The sequence below is a fragment of the Castor canadensis genome, chromosome 2, assembly GCF_047511655.1.
Source record: "Castor canadensis chromosome 2, mCasCan1.hap1v2, whole genome shotgun sequence".
In the NCBI taxonomy this organism is placed as follows: Eukaryota; Metazoa; Chordata; class Mammalia; order Rodentia; family Castoridae; genus Castor; species Castor canadensis.
Window position 1 is genome coordinate 13,790,141 of NC_133387.1, and position 13,222 is coordinate 13,803,362.

The 13,222-nt window shown below is 36.4% G+C and overlaps 1 protein-coding gene across 1 annotated transcript in view; it reads right to left on the reverse strand.

Annotated features, from left to right (window-relative positions):
* Mgam2 (maltase-glucoamylase 2 (putative)) overlaps positions 1-4,756 on the reverse strand; it is an 85,663-nt gene extending 80,907 nt beyond the window's left edge. Inside the window, 2 exon segments of the mRNA XM_074061725.1 lie at positions 1,447-1,526; positions 4,651-4,756. Coding sequence (XP_073917826.1) covers positions 1,447-1,526; positions 4,651-4,756 — 186 coding nt within the window.
* Between the last annotated feature and the right edge of the window lie 8,466 nt (positions 4,757-13,222).

The following is a 13,222-nucleotide window of genomic DNA, read 5'->3' on the forward strand; positions in this document are numbered from 1 at the left end:
CCAGTTAACAACATGCATGATGAAGTATCTGTGGGAAAGTGAGTTGGTGTCCAGAATTTACCTTCAAAAACTTAGAAATAAGATGGACTGATGGATGGGTAAAGTGTGGAATAAACTAATATATATGAGAAAACAAGGTAAAATATTAATGGTAAAATTTAAGTGGTGGGTGGAAGACGTTACTGTAAAATTCAAGTTTTTATGCTTAAAATTTTGACATTAAATTATTGGGAAAAATTCACATTCTCTTCTTTTAAAAAAAGAAAACTTTAAAAGTAAGAATATAAAAGTGGTTCTTAAAATAAGCAAAGCAATTCTCTTAAACCAGTAACCAACTTCATGCTTAATAATTTACATATGAAGAATTTCCATTAAACTCAAGCACAAATAAGTTTTACCAGTCTTCCCTCTTTCATTTATATCATTCTGAAAGAACAAGAGAATGCAATTGGACATGTGAATGAAAAGCAAAATTATCATTATTAGTCTTCCCATAACTTTATAATTAACAACTCAAAGGACACAACTATAAAAGTCTTTTCTAGAGACAATAGGACATTTATATTGGTCAATTACATAATAAATACATAAACATAATTTAACCTAAAAATAATACATACAAAATAATCATTAATAAGAAAAGAAGCATTGTAATAAAAGAAGCATCAGTTAGAAAATACAATGGATTATAGTCTCCCTAGAAACTAAAAATATGAAATATCTAGTGACAACCTCATAATGTATTTGCAATAAAATATAAACTAAGAGAAAATAAAATTCCTATATATGTATACATATTAAAATGTCAACATTATTTAATTTAACCAAAAATTCAATATAGTTTTAATTAATAACATGATAGGATATTACAGAATATAGAATGAATACAGTGTAAAGAAATAAAAGTTGTATAGACAACTTTTATGACAGTCATAAATTACCATTATGTACGGTTCAAATAGTTGATATTCTTATGGAATCTACTTAGGGAGAAAAATCCATGTTCTTTACCATATATTCATTGGGACTTCTGTTGCCATCTGCATAATTCCAGAAGGCTCTTATTATAAAGGTCACTTGAGTTCTACAAGTGACTCTAGCATTCCACGTGTGTTTTATAGCCTCATTCTCAAGAAATACATAGTGTAGCTGACAGATGGCTAACTTTTCCATGGTTTACCTTAAAATCATACTTAGGATAAGTTCAACATTTGTTACTTCCCTCCATTTTGGACACTTAATCGTGTCTTACACTTTCCTTCTGTCTGCCTTACTCCACTCATTTGCTTGGTGTTGCTGTTTATTTTCATTAAGGCAAGAAAGAAATACCTCCAAACAATTCACAGGCCCCTAAGCCATTCCACCGCTACCCTCTTCCACTTAACATACTTAATTTCTTTTAAATAAAACCCAGTGCACCACCAGCAGAGACCCCATTTCTCTGACCTCTGTCACCACCTGGCCAGGTGTGCAGTCTATCCTTTCTGACTGAGGAATCTCTGGGCACTCTGGAATAAATGAAGAATCTGCATAGAAATGAAAGGACAAAGTTGAAATTTTTAGTGTAACCACTACTCCAGAAAGGAAAGTAACAAAGTTACAGACTTTCAGTCAGTTCTCCAATCGACAAATCACTGGTATCTGATCTGGTACCTACATCTGCATACAATATGTAACACTTCTCCAAATGTTAAAATATTTGTGATTTTTTGGTTTGTTTGGTTTTTAGAGATATAATTCACACACAATAAAATTCACACTATTGGAACATATAATTCAATGGTTTTTAATATTTAAGAAAGCTCTGCAACCACTGACCACCAACTAATTCTAGAACACTCTCAATGAGCACTCACGTGAAAAGGAATCACATGACTATTGGTTATCACTTCCTCTTGCCACTTTTCCCATTTTTGGTGAATATTAATCTAATTTCTGTTTGCATGGGTTTTTCTATTCTGAACATTTCATATAAATGAAATCATAAGTGACTTTTGTGTCTGGCTTCTTTTACTTGGCACTGTGGCTTCATTCTCTTTTATGACTAAGTCATAGTCCATTAGGTGGATATAACACATTTTCTTTATCCACTCACCAGTTGATGTGCAATTCTATTGGTTCCTCTTTTTGACTATCATAGTCTACTGTGAGCATCCGTACAAAAGTCTCTTTGTGAACATGTGTTTCCAATTCTCCTGTTTATATGCCTAAAACAGGAATTGCTAAGTCATATGGTTAACTCTACCTTTAACTTTTTGAGCAACTGCCAAACATTTTGCTAAGGTGGCTACACTACTTTATGTTTCTATTAGCAATATATGCGGATTCCAAATCTCTGTAACCTAAACAATACTCATCATTTTTCTTTTGTAATAAAATCTAAGTGATTCTTGTAACTGTGAAGCAGAATCTTTTTTTTTTAGCTTTCATTTCCTAAATAACTGATGATGCTGTATCTTTCATGAGCTTAGATTCATTTGCAAATTGTCTGTAACGAAATATCTATTTAAATCTTTTGTTCACTTAAGAATTAGGTTAATTTTCTAATTTTTTTTGAATTGTAGTATTTCTTTACATATCCTAGGTACTAGGCCCTTACCAGATGTATCATTTGTAAATACATTTCCTGATTCTGTGGATTATCTTTTACTTTCTAGATAGTATCATTTGTAGCACAAGTTTTTAAATTTTTTAAAGTTCAATTTGCCTAGTTTTCCTTTGGTTGGTATACTTTGGGTATTATTTCATAAAGCTGTTGCCTAATATTGATTGCAAATACTAAATATTGGTTCTTCTTTGAGGTTTATAGTTTTACATTTGGTCTTGATCCATTTTGAATTAATTTTCATATATACTCTCAGGTAAGAATCCAACTTCACTTGGATATCTATTCATATTACACATTTGATTCTTTTACTTATTTGTTGCTTATATTTGATTTTGTTCCACTCCCAACAAACTTTGGTGTAGACTAAGAAGATATAAAATATACAATATGCACTTTCACTGTCAGAGTGCTAAAGTGATAGATTGCCTACCTAAGGAGCATGAGGCCTTGAATTCAAACCCTAGCACCATCAAAAAAACAAGTTTGTTCATAAAATAAGCCCTTTCATTCATATTTAGTTATTCTTATTTTGGCTTTATAAACTTTTTCAAACCTTTTCTCATTGACAACAATAGAAGAAGGTCTGGGTTAGTGTGCTCCATGAGCCATCCAAAACACAGGATTTTATGTGAAGCTGTGTCTTTCAATAAAAGAAAGAAGCCCTGCAGTATACAACATGAATGAACCTTGAGAACATTAGGCTAAGTGGAAAAAGTCACTCACGGAAGGACAAATACTGCATTGTTCCTCTTATATGAAGTATTTAAAACAGTCATACTCATGGAGCCACCATTGGGTAGCTGCTGGTGGCTGGGCAGAAGGGAAATGAGTAATTGCTGCTAAATATATATAACTTTTCAGTTATGCAGGATAAGTCCTAAGTATCTGATAGTCAATATCATCCCTATAGACAACAATGCTCTTTTGTATACTTAAAATCTGTTAAGCAGATAGATCTTGTGTTACATGTTCTCACCACAATAAAAAATTAAATAAATCTGCTGTTTGTTTCATGGAAATATATCTTCAAAAACATCTAAGAGAAAAGTCCAATGTGCAAAACAATTAAAAGTATAACTATTTTGGATGGATCACAGTGTGTTTTGGCATGAATGTAGGTGTAAAGTTTAGTGGTGTGTTAAGTAAAAAAAAGTACTTGTTCATGCACACTAGACAGCAATCTCATGGCACTTGTAAGTAAAAAATGTTTTATAGGGAAGAAATAGGAATAAATGCAAAGTGGTTGATATCAATGACTTTCAAGCCATTCTGGAAAGTTATGATTTTTCTTAGAAAACACCTCAATGCTAACTGTGAGCAGTAGAGAGAAGGCACTGAGCAGGTAGGGTTCTACCATCAGTACAACTTCAATTCATTCTGCTTTTAATCTAAATCTATGAAAAAATATCATGCAGAACAAACTCCAAGTTCAGTTTTAATTGAAAATGAAATTTTATTACACATGCTATTTTATTAGAGTATTATGTGTGAATAGAGGAAAAAACCTTCTGTTTGGTGCTTCTGTGTGTGTGTGTGTGTGTGTGTGTGTGTGTCTGTCTGTCTGTCTGTCAGTCTGTATGTGTGTAAGTGAAGGAAAGGAATGGAGAGAAAGTACAAGCATCTTTAAAGAAATCATAGCTATTTCAGTCATACACAGGACCTAAATTTTCCTGTGATCTAATGTCTTTTTCCATCATGTAATGGAGTCGAGCACTCTCACTTTAACTGTTCCTTCGCCTTGAGGGCTCTATTGCTTGTGATACTGGGTTGAAGTGCAGGCATCTGGTAAATCTAATTTCACATCCTGTTAAAATTGCACCAAATGAGGCTTGGGAGACCCTGAATATCACTAACACTCAAAGTTTAGGTGCAGAAAAAGAACACTTATCTTGAAGCCACTTTAAATTAATTGTGGATATAGATTTTGAATACGGTAATTCAGTGGCATCCTGGAAAATGAAGGAATAAAATGATCTCTTTGGAATCCAGAGGGGCTTCCTTTACCCATCCTTCCAATTCAGCAGCCACAAGACCACCCTTACCTGAGGGTTTCTCCAACACAAGAAGCAGCAAGAGGATATCTACAGCCAATACAATTAGGATGAAGATGATCAGAAGGATTTCCAATACACTGAGTTTCTTTGCCATCTAAACAGACAAGGATAATTGGATGAAAGCAAACCGCAAAGAATAGCTAGGCATTGTGATTAAAATGTGACGTTTTGCAGGACTACCTTGATCATCAGCCTTTCTCTTTATATGCTCAAGAGAATAGTTGCTTCTACCATCACAGTGTCTCCAACTGTGTTTGCACATTCAACAGCTTTAGGATTCTTACCTTGTTCTCTGCAAAGACATTGAGTATTGTCCCAAAGTATATCAGTTATAAAGAATTAGGGGAAAAGAGAGAATAGAGCATATTGAAGAAAGAGTGAAGAGGGGTTGAGATGCCTCACAAAACCCTTGAAGTAGTTTTTTTTATGGGACTAGGGTTAGAACCCAGGGCTTCACGCTTGCAAAGCAGGAGTTCTACCACTTTATCCACACCTCTAGTTCTCACAAAGCTCTTTCTTCACACTCACTCTGTGAAGGTGAAGAAGAGTACACTCTGAAGAGTGGGAGAAAGCAAATCCTGATCTCAGCCTAATGCTTACATGTTAATAGCACATGAACTCATCCATATTTGGTGGGTCACATCTTAAAGATCATGCACTTAACCATGTTAAAATATTTGTGTATTGGAGAGTATACTGAACAGGGAATCAAAGTGAGGCAGCTCAAATTAGGGAAAGTTCAGGACTCACAGAAACTTAATATTGCAATTCAAATTGACCATGCTCTAGAGAAGAGAAGACACTCACTCTGCCTCTAGATTCCACCTGGCCCCACCACACTCCCTTTGTATTTCCCCTCCCTAACTTTTAATAAACTCCATTTATACCCACGTGTTCTACCATGGATTCATTCACACAGGTCAAAGAATTTGGAAATCTTCTGATCATGGACTCCACTGTGCTACCAACAAAAGGACTGAATTCTTGTCCTCGTTTTCTTACTAACAGAAAGGCTGTCTACCTGCTTGAAGCTATGTTTCTTCATCTACAAAAATAAGATCAGATTGTGGATGTGTTCTCACAATTTTGCTCTTATTATAGTAAGTCTAGCATTATATGTACCTCACAGTTCCAGGAAAGCCTTCAACTCCAATGACTTTTGTCATCTCCATATCTCAGTAGGGATTTATTCTCCTCCTAATTTGCTCCACTTTTGAAATCCTAAAACTTTTCGTTTACGGGTCACAAGCTTACATCCTTTTATTCTCCCACCGCCTGACTTCAGTCTTCCTATTGGTAGATCACCTCAAGGTTTCTGTTCTTTTTCCATTTCCCTTGTCCCCTTAGTCCCTCCTGACCTAGGCCTCAATATTATTAACTTGCCATTGCTTTCATCTTCCTTGCTCCCTTATCTACTAAGTGACTCTATATGATGAAACCATGGGGCCAAACACCTGCCTCTGTGTTAACGTACTATCTCAAGGCAGATATTACTGGAGTCCATTGTCTCAAAACAACAACAATTGGGACTGGAAATTGACCAATGGTATTTCCAGCTCCTCTTATTTCCTGCAACAGAAATTTTTTTATATTTAGTTTCTGCATTCATATTTTTATTATAAATTTTTTATTAGGATTTATTCATTATACTGGGTTGGATTTATAGTGACAATTCTGATTAGGCTTATATTGTACATTGGTTCCATTGCCTCCATCATCTCTTCCCCTCAACCCCCTCCCCACCCCATTTAAAGCAATTGCAAGAGGTTTATTTGTTCCATGTCATGTAGAATATGAAGTCCATCAATCATATATTGTCACTTTAATCTCCTTCATTCACCACCCCCACTGGTACCCCTATACTCACACTGTACCTGTTTTACAGTCCTGTCTTTCATTATTAATATTTAAGTTGATGTTCAAAGGGGTTTCTTAATATATACCCTCTGTGGGTGTACTATACTTTGGTCAGTTCAACCTCTTCCATTACTCTCCCTTACTCCTTTGCCTCCCACCCCCTGCTTTTCAACAGCTTAAAATACACATCCTTATATCCTCTACCTTCATGGATGTTACATTTTATGCTATTATTGAGGCTCTAACATTCTCTTTTCCTTTCCCTCTTTCCCTGAGTCCCATAGAGTAGTTCCACTACTACAAATATGTTCTACAACTGAGTTTGTATATAATTATGTTTGTTTTTGTGTATATGTATATTTTTTGGCTCTGTCTTCCATGTATGAAAGAAAACATGCGGCTTTTGTCTTTCTGATTCTGGCTAAGTTCACTTAACATGATGTCCTCCAATTGCATCCATGTACCTTCAAACCACATGCCATTATTCCTTATGGCTGAGTAGAACTCCATTGTGCACATATACCACAATTTCTTGATCCATTCATTAGCTGTAGGGCATCTGGGTTGTTTCCATAGCTTGGCTGTTGTGATTAGCACTATCATTGGCTATTCGTGTCATTAGCACCATTGTGATTAGTGCTGCAGTGAATGTCGGAGTACGGGTGTCTCTCGTGTACCTTGACTTACGTTCCTTTGCACAGATGCCTAGGAGTGGTATCACTAGTATCGGCGGTATCACTGATCATATGGCAGAAGTTTTTTAAAAAGATCATTCTTTCCAATCTCTGTTACCTACATCTTTTAAAAATTTTTTATTTAGTTATGTTTTTGCCATTCTGCATTGAACCCAGGGTCTGTGCATGACAGTGCTCACCACTGAGCTGCACCCCAGACCTACATCTGATTCTTATGCAATATCATCTCCAATACCAAAGAAACAGTAACTAAACGTTAAATTATCATCCCGTTTCTCAATCCAACTTTTTCTACTAAAAGTATGCATAACTAGATAAATTCCTATCTTTCCCCATCTGTTAACAGAAGAGGGGTTTTTTTCTCTTCTTTTCCAAGCAGAATCCTTGCATCTTTTGTGTAACTCTTGCCACAATTGAATTCTCTAGAACGTACCATTTTAACTTTCTTTTTTCTTTCTTAGCTAGCCTTCCCAAAAGGTAATTGAACATTGTCCTTCTTACTTCCTCGCACATTACGAGCATGATTTATGTTTCTTGCATGCCACTAAAACTGCTGTTGCCAAGGTGAGAAGCAACTTCCATGCTAACACAATGGGCCCTGTCTCAATCATCAAGCACTATCAGCTACTCCTCCTTGAAACTCTCCACCTAACGGTAGCCTATATATCATGCAATGTTGATTTCCACCTACAGTTCTTACTCCTTTTCTTTTTTCCCCTTTATTGTTGTTTGGGGTGGTACATTGTGGCATTTACAAAGGTTCTTACAGTGTATCAAATATATCACATTTGAGTTCATCCCCTCCATCATTCTCCTTTATCCCCCACCCCTCTCCTTTTCAATTTTTTAGTCTCTCATTTCATTAAATATAGATATCCTATATATTTTTGTAAAAATTCTATTTTTAAACTACCCTTGAGAAATCTCTACCACTCATCTGACTTCATATAACATCAGACAATATTCCAACCTCTATTTCTAGTCCAAATATTGATAGATGTCTCACTTGAGCTTCCCAAAGACAACTAAAATGAACATGTTTAGAGATTAAATCTTCCCTCCCTGCACCCCAATCCCAACTTCTTCCCACTCAGCCAAATCAGTTACTTGATTTTAATCAAATAATTAATAGTGTAAAGAACAGCTCAAAATGTCTTTTAAAACATCCTGGGACTCTTTTTGGACTACCCTCTTTCTGTTACTTCTAACAGCCAGTTCCCAGTTCAGTTGGATAATTTTAGCCATACCTTTGGGTCATTTCTGCAATGACCCCACACAAACATGGTCATTCAAGTCTCTTATATTCTTGTTTTTAATGGTTCTCTCAATTAACTCTAAATGTTTTACCTTGTGATCAAAGTCTTAACCAACCTCTGTGTCTAGTTGCTCAGCTTCTTTTCTCTTCTGGCTCCCACCATACAAAACCACAATTTACACAATGTGTAAAAAGAATTTACTGTCTCTTGTTTTAATTTTGATTTTTTTCTCAATTTATATTTTCCTACACTCCTGCCCTTCTTCAGGACAATGCAATGACTATTTCTACAAGCATTTTCATGTTAAGTGTATAATTCAATTTCTGATTAAAGCAGCTTTTAGGAAACTTCGTAATCACCCAAGAAAAAAGCCCTTTAATACTGAAATGAGAGTGAAGAGCAAGGATCAACAGATAATTTACTAAAAGGGGTTTAGGGGAAACCCTTCACCCTTGGAGAAACTAGAGTTGGGAATGGAAGTTAAGGTTTATTAATTATTCTTTTCTATTAATCTAAATCTATCATAGCTCTCTTCTACTCCAAATTATTCAAAAGATTTCCAATTTCCCATAAAATATATATGCTATATTCTCATCTAATACCTACATCAGAGTTGAGCAGGCAGGCATTATGATTCTTTTTTATAGACAAATGTTAAGAAATTCTGCCTAAGCATGGTTAATGGTAGAACTGAGGAAAATACTGAGAGCCAGTGCTTCTTAAACCAGTTGTCAAGTGCTCTCTCCACAACATCTCTCAGAGTGCAGAGCTTAAATCTATAACGGTGGGATTTCAGATACTGAAAAAAGTCTGAGAGACTCACCCAAAACATTTATAATTCCTGACTTAGTTTCTTATACACAGACCACAACTCAGTGTCAAGGCAAACATGGCAGCCATCAATTACCCTCCTTCTCCATGTATTATTTCTCACCACAGGGAGATTTTTCTTCCCAACCTCTGAAAACCAAAAGTAGGCACTTCTGCATAGCTCCATAATCTTCCCAAGGGAACAGTCTCCACATGGTAACTCAGGAAGTCTAAAAAGACTCTGGGGATATCAAAACACTTTTCCTGCCATAGAAGCTATTTTCATCCAGGCAAAAAGAGTGGAGACTTGTGAAAGTAGAAACTCCAAAGCTGGGACATGTTCACCTTCCTCTGAATCCATGCCATTTTCAACTAGTTTTCAGAAGAATCCCATATCTGTTTGTTCTTTTCATGTTTTTTTTTTTTTTGGTGACAGACGGACACTTCACACTAGAATCTACACACACACACACACACACCCCTTCCCCTCATGTACTACCTCATTCTCACTCCTCCTTTTGTATGGAAAGGGAAGAAAATATTAGGTCCAGATAAAATCATGGCCATCACTTACAAAAAGAAAGACGTGCCACTTGCTCAAAGAACTACCTGCATTGGCAAAAGTACTTACCTCATAGCCTTGACTTTTTCTTTGCTGTGTCTATTCCTCAGAGATTCATGAGGAGCTCTGAGCAAAGGTGACCAGGATGATAAAGCCAGTTTCAGCTACAATCAATTTACTGCCCCATAAAGTTAACAGCAATTGGAGGAGAAGAATGCATGTCTCAATAGACCATAAAAGAGTAATTGCTTTTCCTGTAACAGGAGAAAGCTCCATTTGTTAATAAAAGGGGAAGGTATGTTTTGTTTTTGCTTTTTTTTCTATCAATTGTCCCTTCCTTGTGTTCCTGTTCATATCTGATTACTTTGCTTGTCATACTACATTCTCCTTGTTCATCTGCCCATGTAGCCTCAGGAGCTCAAGAGCTAGGCTCTGTCCATCTTTTCTATGGTTTTACCTCCTGCATTAGAACTTGTTCCATGTCACAGATATTTATTAAACACGTATCAGTATTTGTTGAATAAGTAGAGAAAGAATTAAGATCTCTTGGATTGCCACATTGTTCCTTTCTCCATTTTCATTTTCCAAAGTTTTCTCAGCTTAAGTCAGCTTTTCATTATTTCAAATACTCCTTTTCCTCAATTATTCTAAATATGCAAAGCACCACTAAAGTAGAATTTATATAACCATGAAGTGGTGAGGCATCTCTAGTGGATATTTGTCAGACCCTTTGACTGCTCAGCACCATCAAAAACTCTTCTTATGCTTAAAGAATTTTTTACCTTAAGGACTGCCTCCCCAAGGAAGAAGCCAGACATTCTCATTCACAGTCTCCTTTTCAGCCAAGGCAGAGTCAAGGGGTCTGGGATCACTTGATGAAATGTGCCTGGGAGTGATTTAAATCCAGAAGAAAGTACAGAGAAATAGGTACCATGTTGACTCCAGGATAGTGGTGAGATGTCATGTTTTGGAGGCAGCAGAGACCAGGGACCTGATGGATCCCATTCTTTGCATTGGACATGCAAGCTGTCAGACATGCTAAGAACAGGGGCAGTCCTTTCTTCCACAGTGTCATCCAGGCCCTGCCCTCATGACATAGCCTATAAACCTGACTGTCTTACCCTCCTGGAGCTTCAAGAAATCATTAATATCTTTAAATTTTTTCTGATTGACCTAGTTAAAGTTGGTTATGTCTTCATCAAAATATAATTTGAATGCCATGAAATTCATTCAAGTTTACAATGCAGTGGTTTTTTAGTATATTCACAAAGTAGTACAATTATTGGTGCAGTATAATTCCAGAACATTTTAAAAGAAACTATATACCCAGTAGTGGTCTGCAGGAGCTTTCTCTCACTCCTGTTACTACTGAACCTAACTGGGCCTGACTGGGAGTGATGAGTGATGCAGAAAGGACAAAGGATAGACAGACAGACGTGCAGAAAGTTGGGCTAGGTGTGTTGGGTGCTCGAGTGAAGACACAACAACCTCATTGCTTCTTTTCTCTATTATTCTCTTCTTTTACTTTGCTTCTTTTCTCTTTCTTTATTCTTTAAGGCCTTACTCCTTTACAATTCTTTAAAACCTTGCTTTTAAAGTCTTCTTTTCTATTCTTTAAAGTCTCTTTCCTTAGACTCACTTTGTCCCATGTTTTCTCTTAGCTTTTCTTTAAGTCTTGGTCCTTAGACTTGCACTGTCCCATGCTCTCTGTAGCTTTTCTTTAGCTTAGCTTTTCTAAAGCCTATGTATAAAGTTCTCAGTGAAGACTTGCACTGTCCCATGTTCTCTCTTAAGATTTCCTAAAGTCTCGGCCCTTAGAATTTCAGCCAAACAACATGGCTGCGTCATTCAGTGGCAGTTCCCTCGCAAGCTGCCAACCAATTCTATCAACCCCTCTTTAGCAATTCCCTTTCAGCAATTCTTTTCCCTTCAGCAATTTCCCTTCAGCCAAAAAGCCCCCATCAAAAACCCTCCCCCATCTAAAAGCCTCATGTCTTCTTTCAGTGAGTCTTTTATATCCAATGGTAAACAAGGAGGTGGAGCAATGGTTCTTGGGGAGGGGTGTGACATTGTAACAGGAGAAACCTGACTTAAACAACTTAGGAAAAGCAGCTGAGCTACATCTTGCCTTCTAGTTCTCTTCTTAGCCTACATATAATTTGACATAAACACTTAGGAAAAGCAGCTGCTCCACATCTTATTCTGTGCCTAGGGCTGTGCCAAACTCAGCTTGCTCAATATTGAGTACAACTGTGCTTATGTCCTCATAGGCTTCTCATACTCCACCTCCCACAATGGTCTCTTCCCATTCTCCTTTACCTCATCCATGAAACCACTACTGAACATTTTCTCCTTGTGGATTAGCTTATTCTGAATATTTCATATAAATAAAATCATATAGACAATTTGTTGTCATTTGTGTCTGACTTCTTTCACTTGGTATAATGTTTTCAAAGCTCACACATACTGTGCAGGTATCAGTACTTTATTCCTTCTTATGTCTGGATATTATCCATTGTATGTATAAACTGCACTCTGTTTATCCACTCATCAGTTGATATACATGTGGGTTGTTCCCACTATTTGGCTCTTATGAACAAAGATTCTATGAGCATGCATGTAAAAGTTTAAGTGTGACATTTTCAATTCTTTTGGGTATGTACTCAGAAGCAGAATTGCTGGATCATAGAATAACTCTGTTTATTTTCCCATTATCTTCACCAATATTTGAAGGTATAGTGATTTCTTTTGATAGCATTTATAAACAATAAGTGATAATGCCCATATTAGTCCTCTGTGCTTGCTTCAAGTGCTCAGTATATGGGACAATACAGAAAGAGAGAGAGAGAGAGAGTGAGAGGGAGGGAGAGAGAGAGAGGCAGAGAGAGAGTTTTTGTATTTATGAACTCCTGGACTGACATAGTCACCTTATCTTCGGCCCTAGCACAAGACAGCCTTTGTTAGATGGGAACTATACCTGGATCTCATTTCAAATTTGGCAGATCTATTGGCAAAAGATCAAGAAAGGAGATTTATTTTCTTCATACAAGGTCCTTTTATTATTTGCATGATAAAATTTACTCTTAATTCCCTACATTCTGTGCTCATTTGTGACATCATTCATATTGCAATGGTGACACACAATCCCAGATAACCTATAATCTGTTTATTAAAGTGCAGAAAATAGATTACTTCACCATTCCCTGTAGCAACTGGAAAATATTGGGTCACATGCTTGAGTTAACTACTGAAAAATAAACAGAGACATTTTAAAAGGAAGATACAAGAATGTGTCCCATTGTCTTCTAGCTGCTAGTTAGCAAGAAGGGGTGCTGAGGTTAGCTATTGGCAGATCTCAAGCAGTTATCAAATCAAGCCAA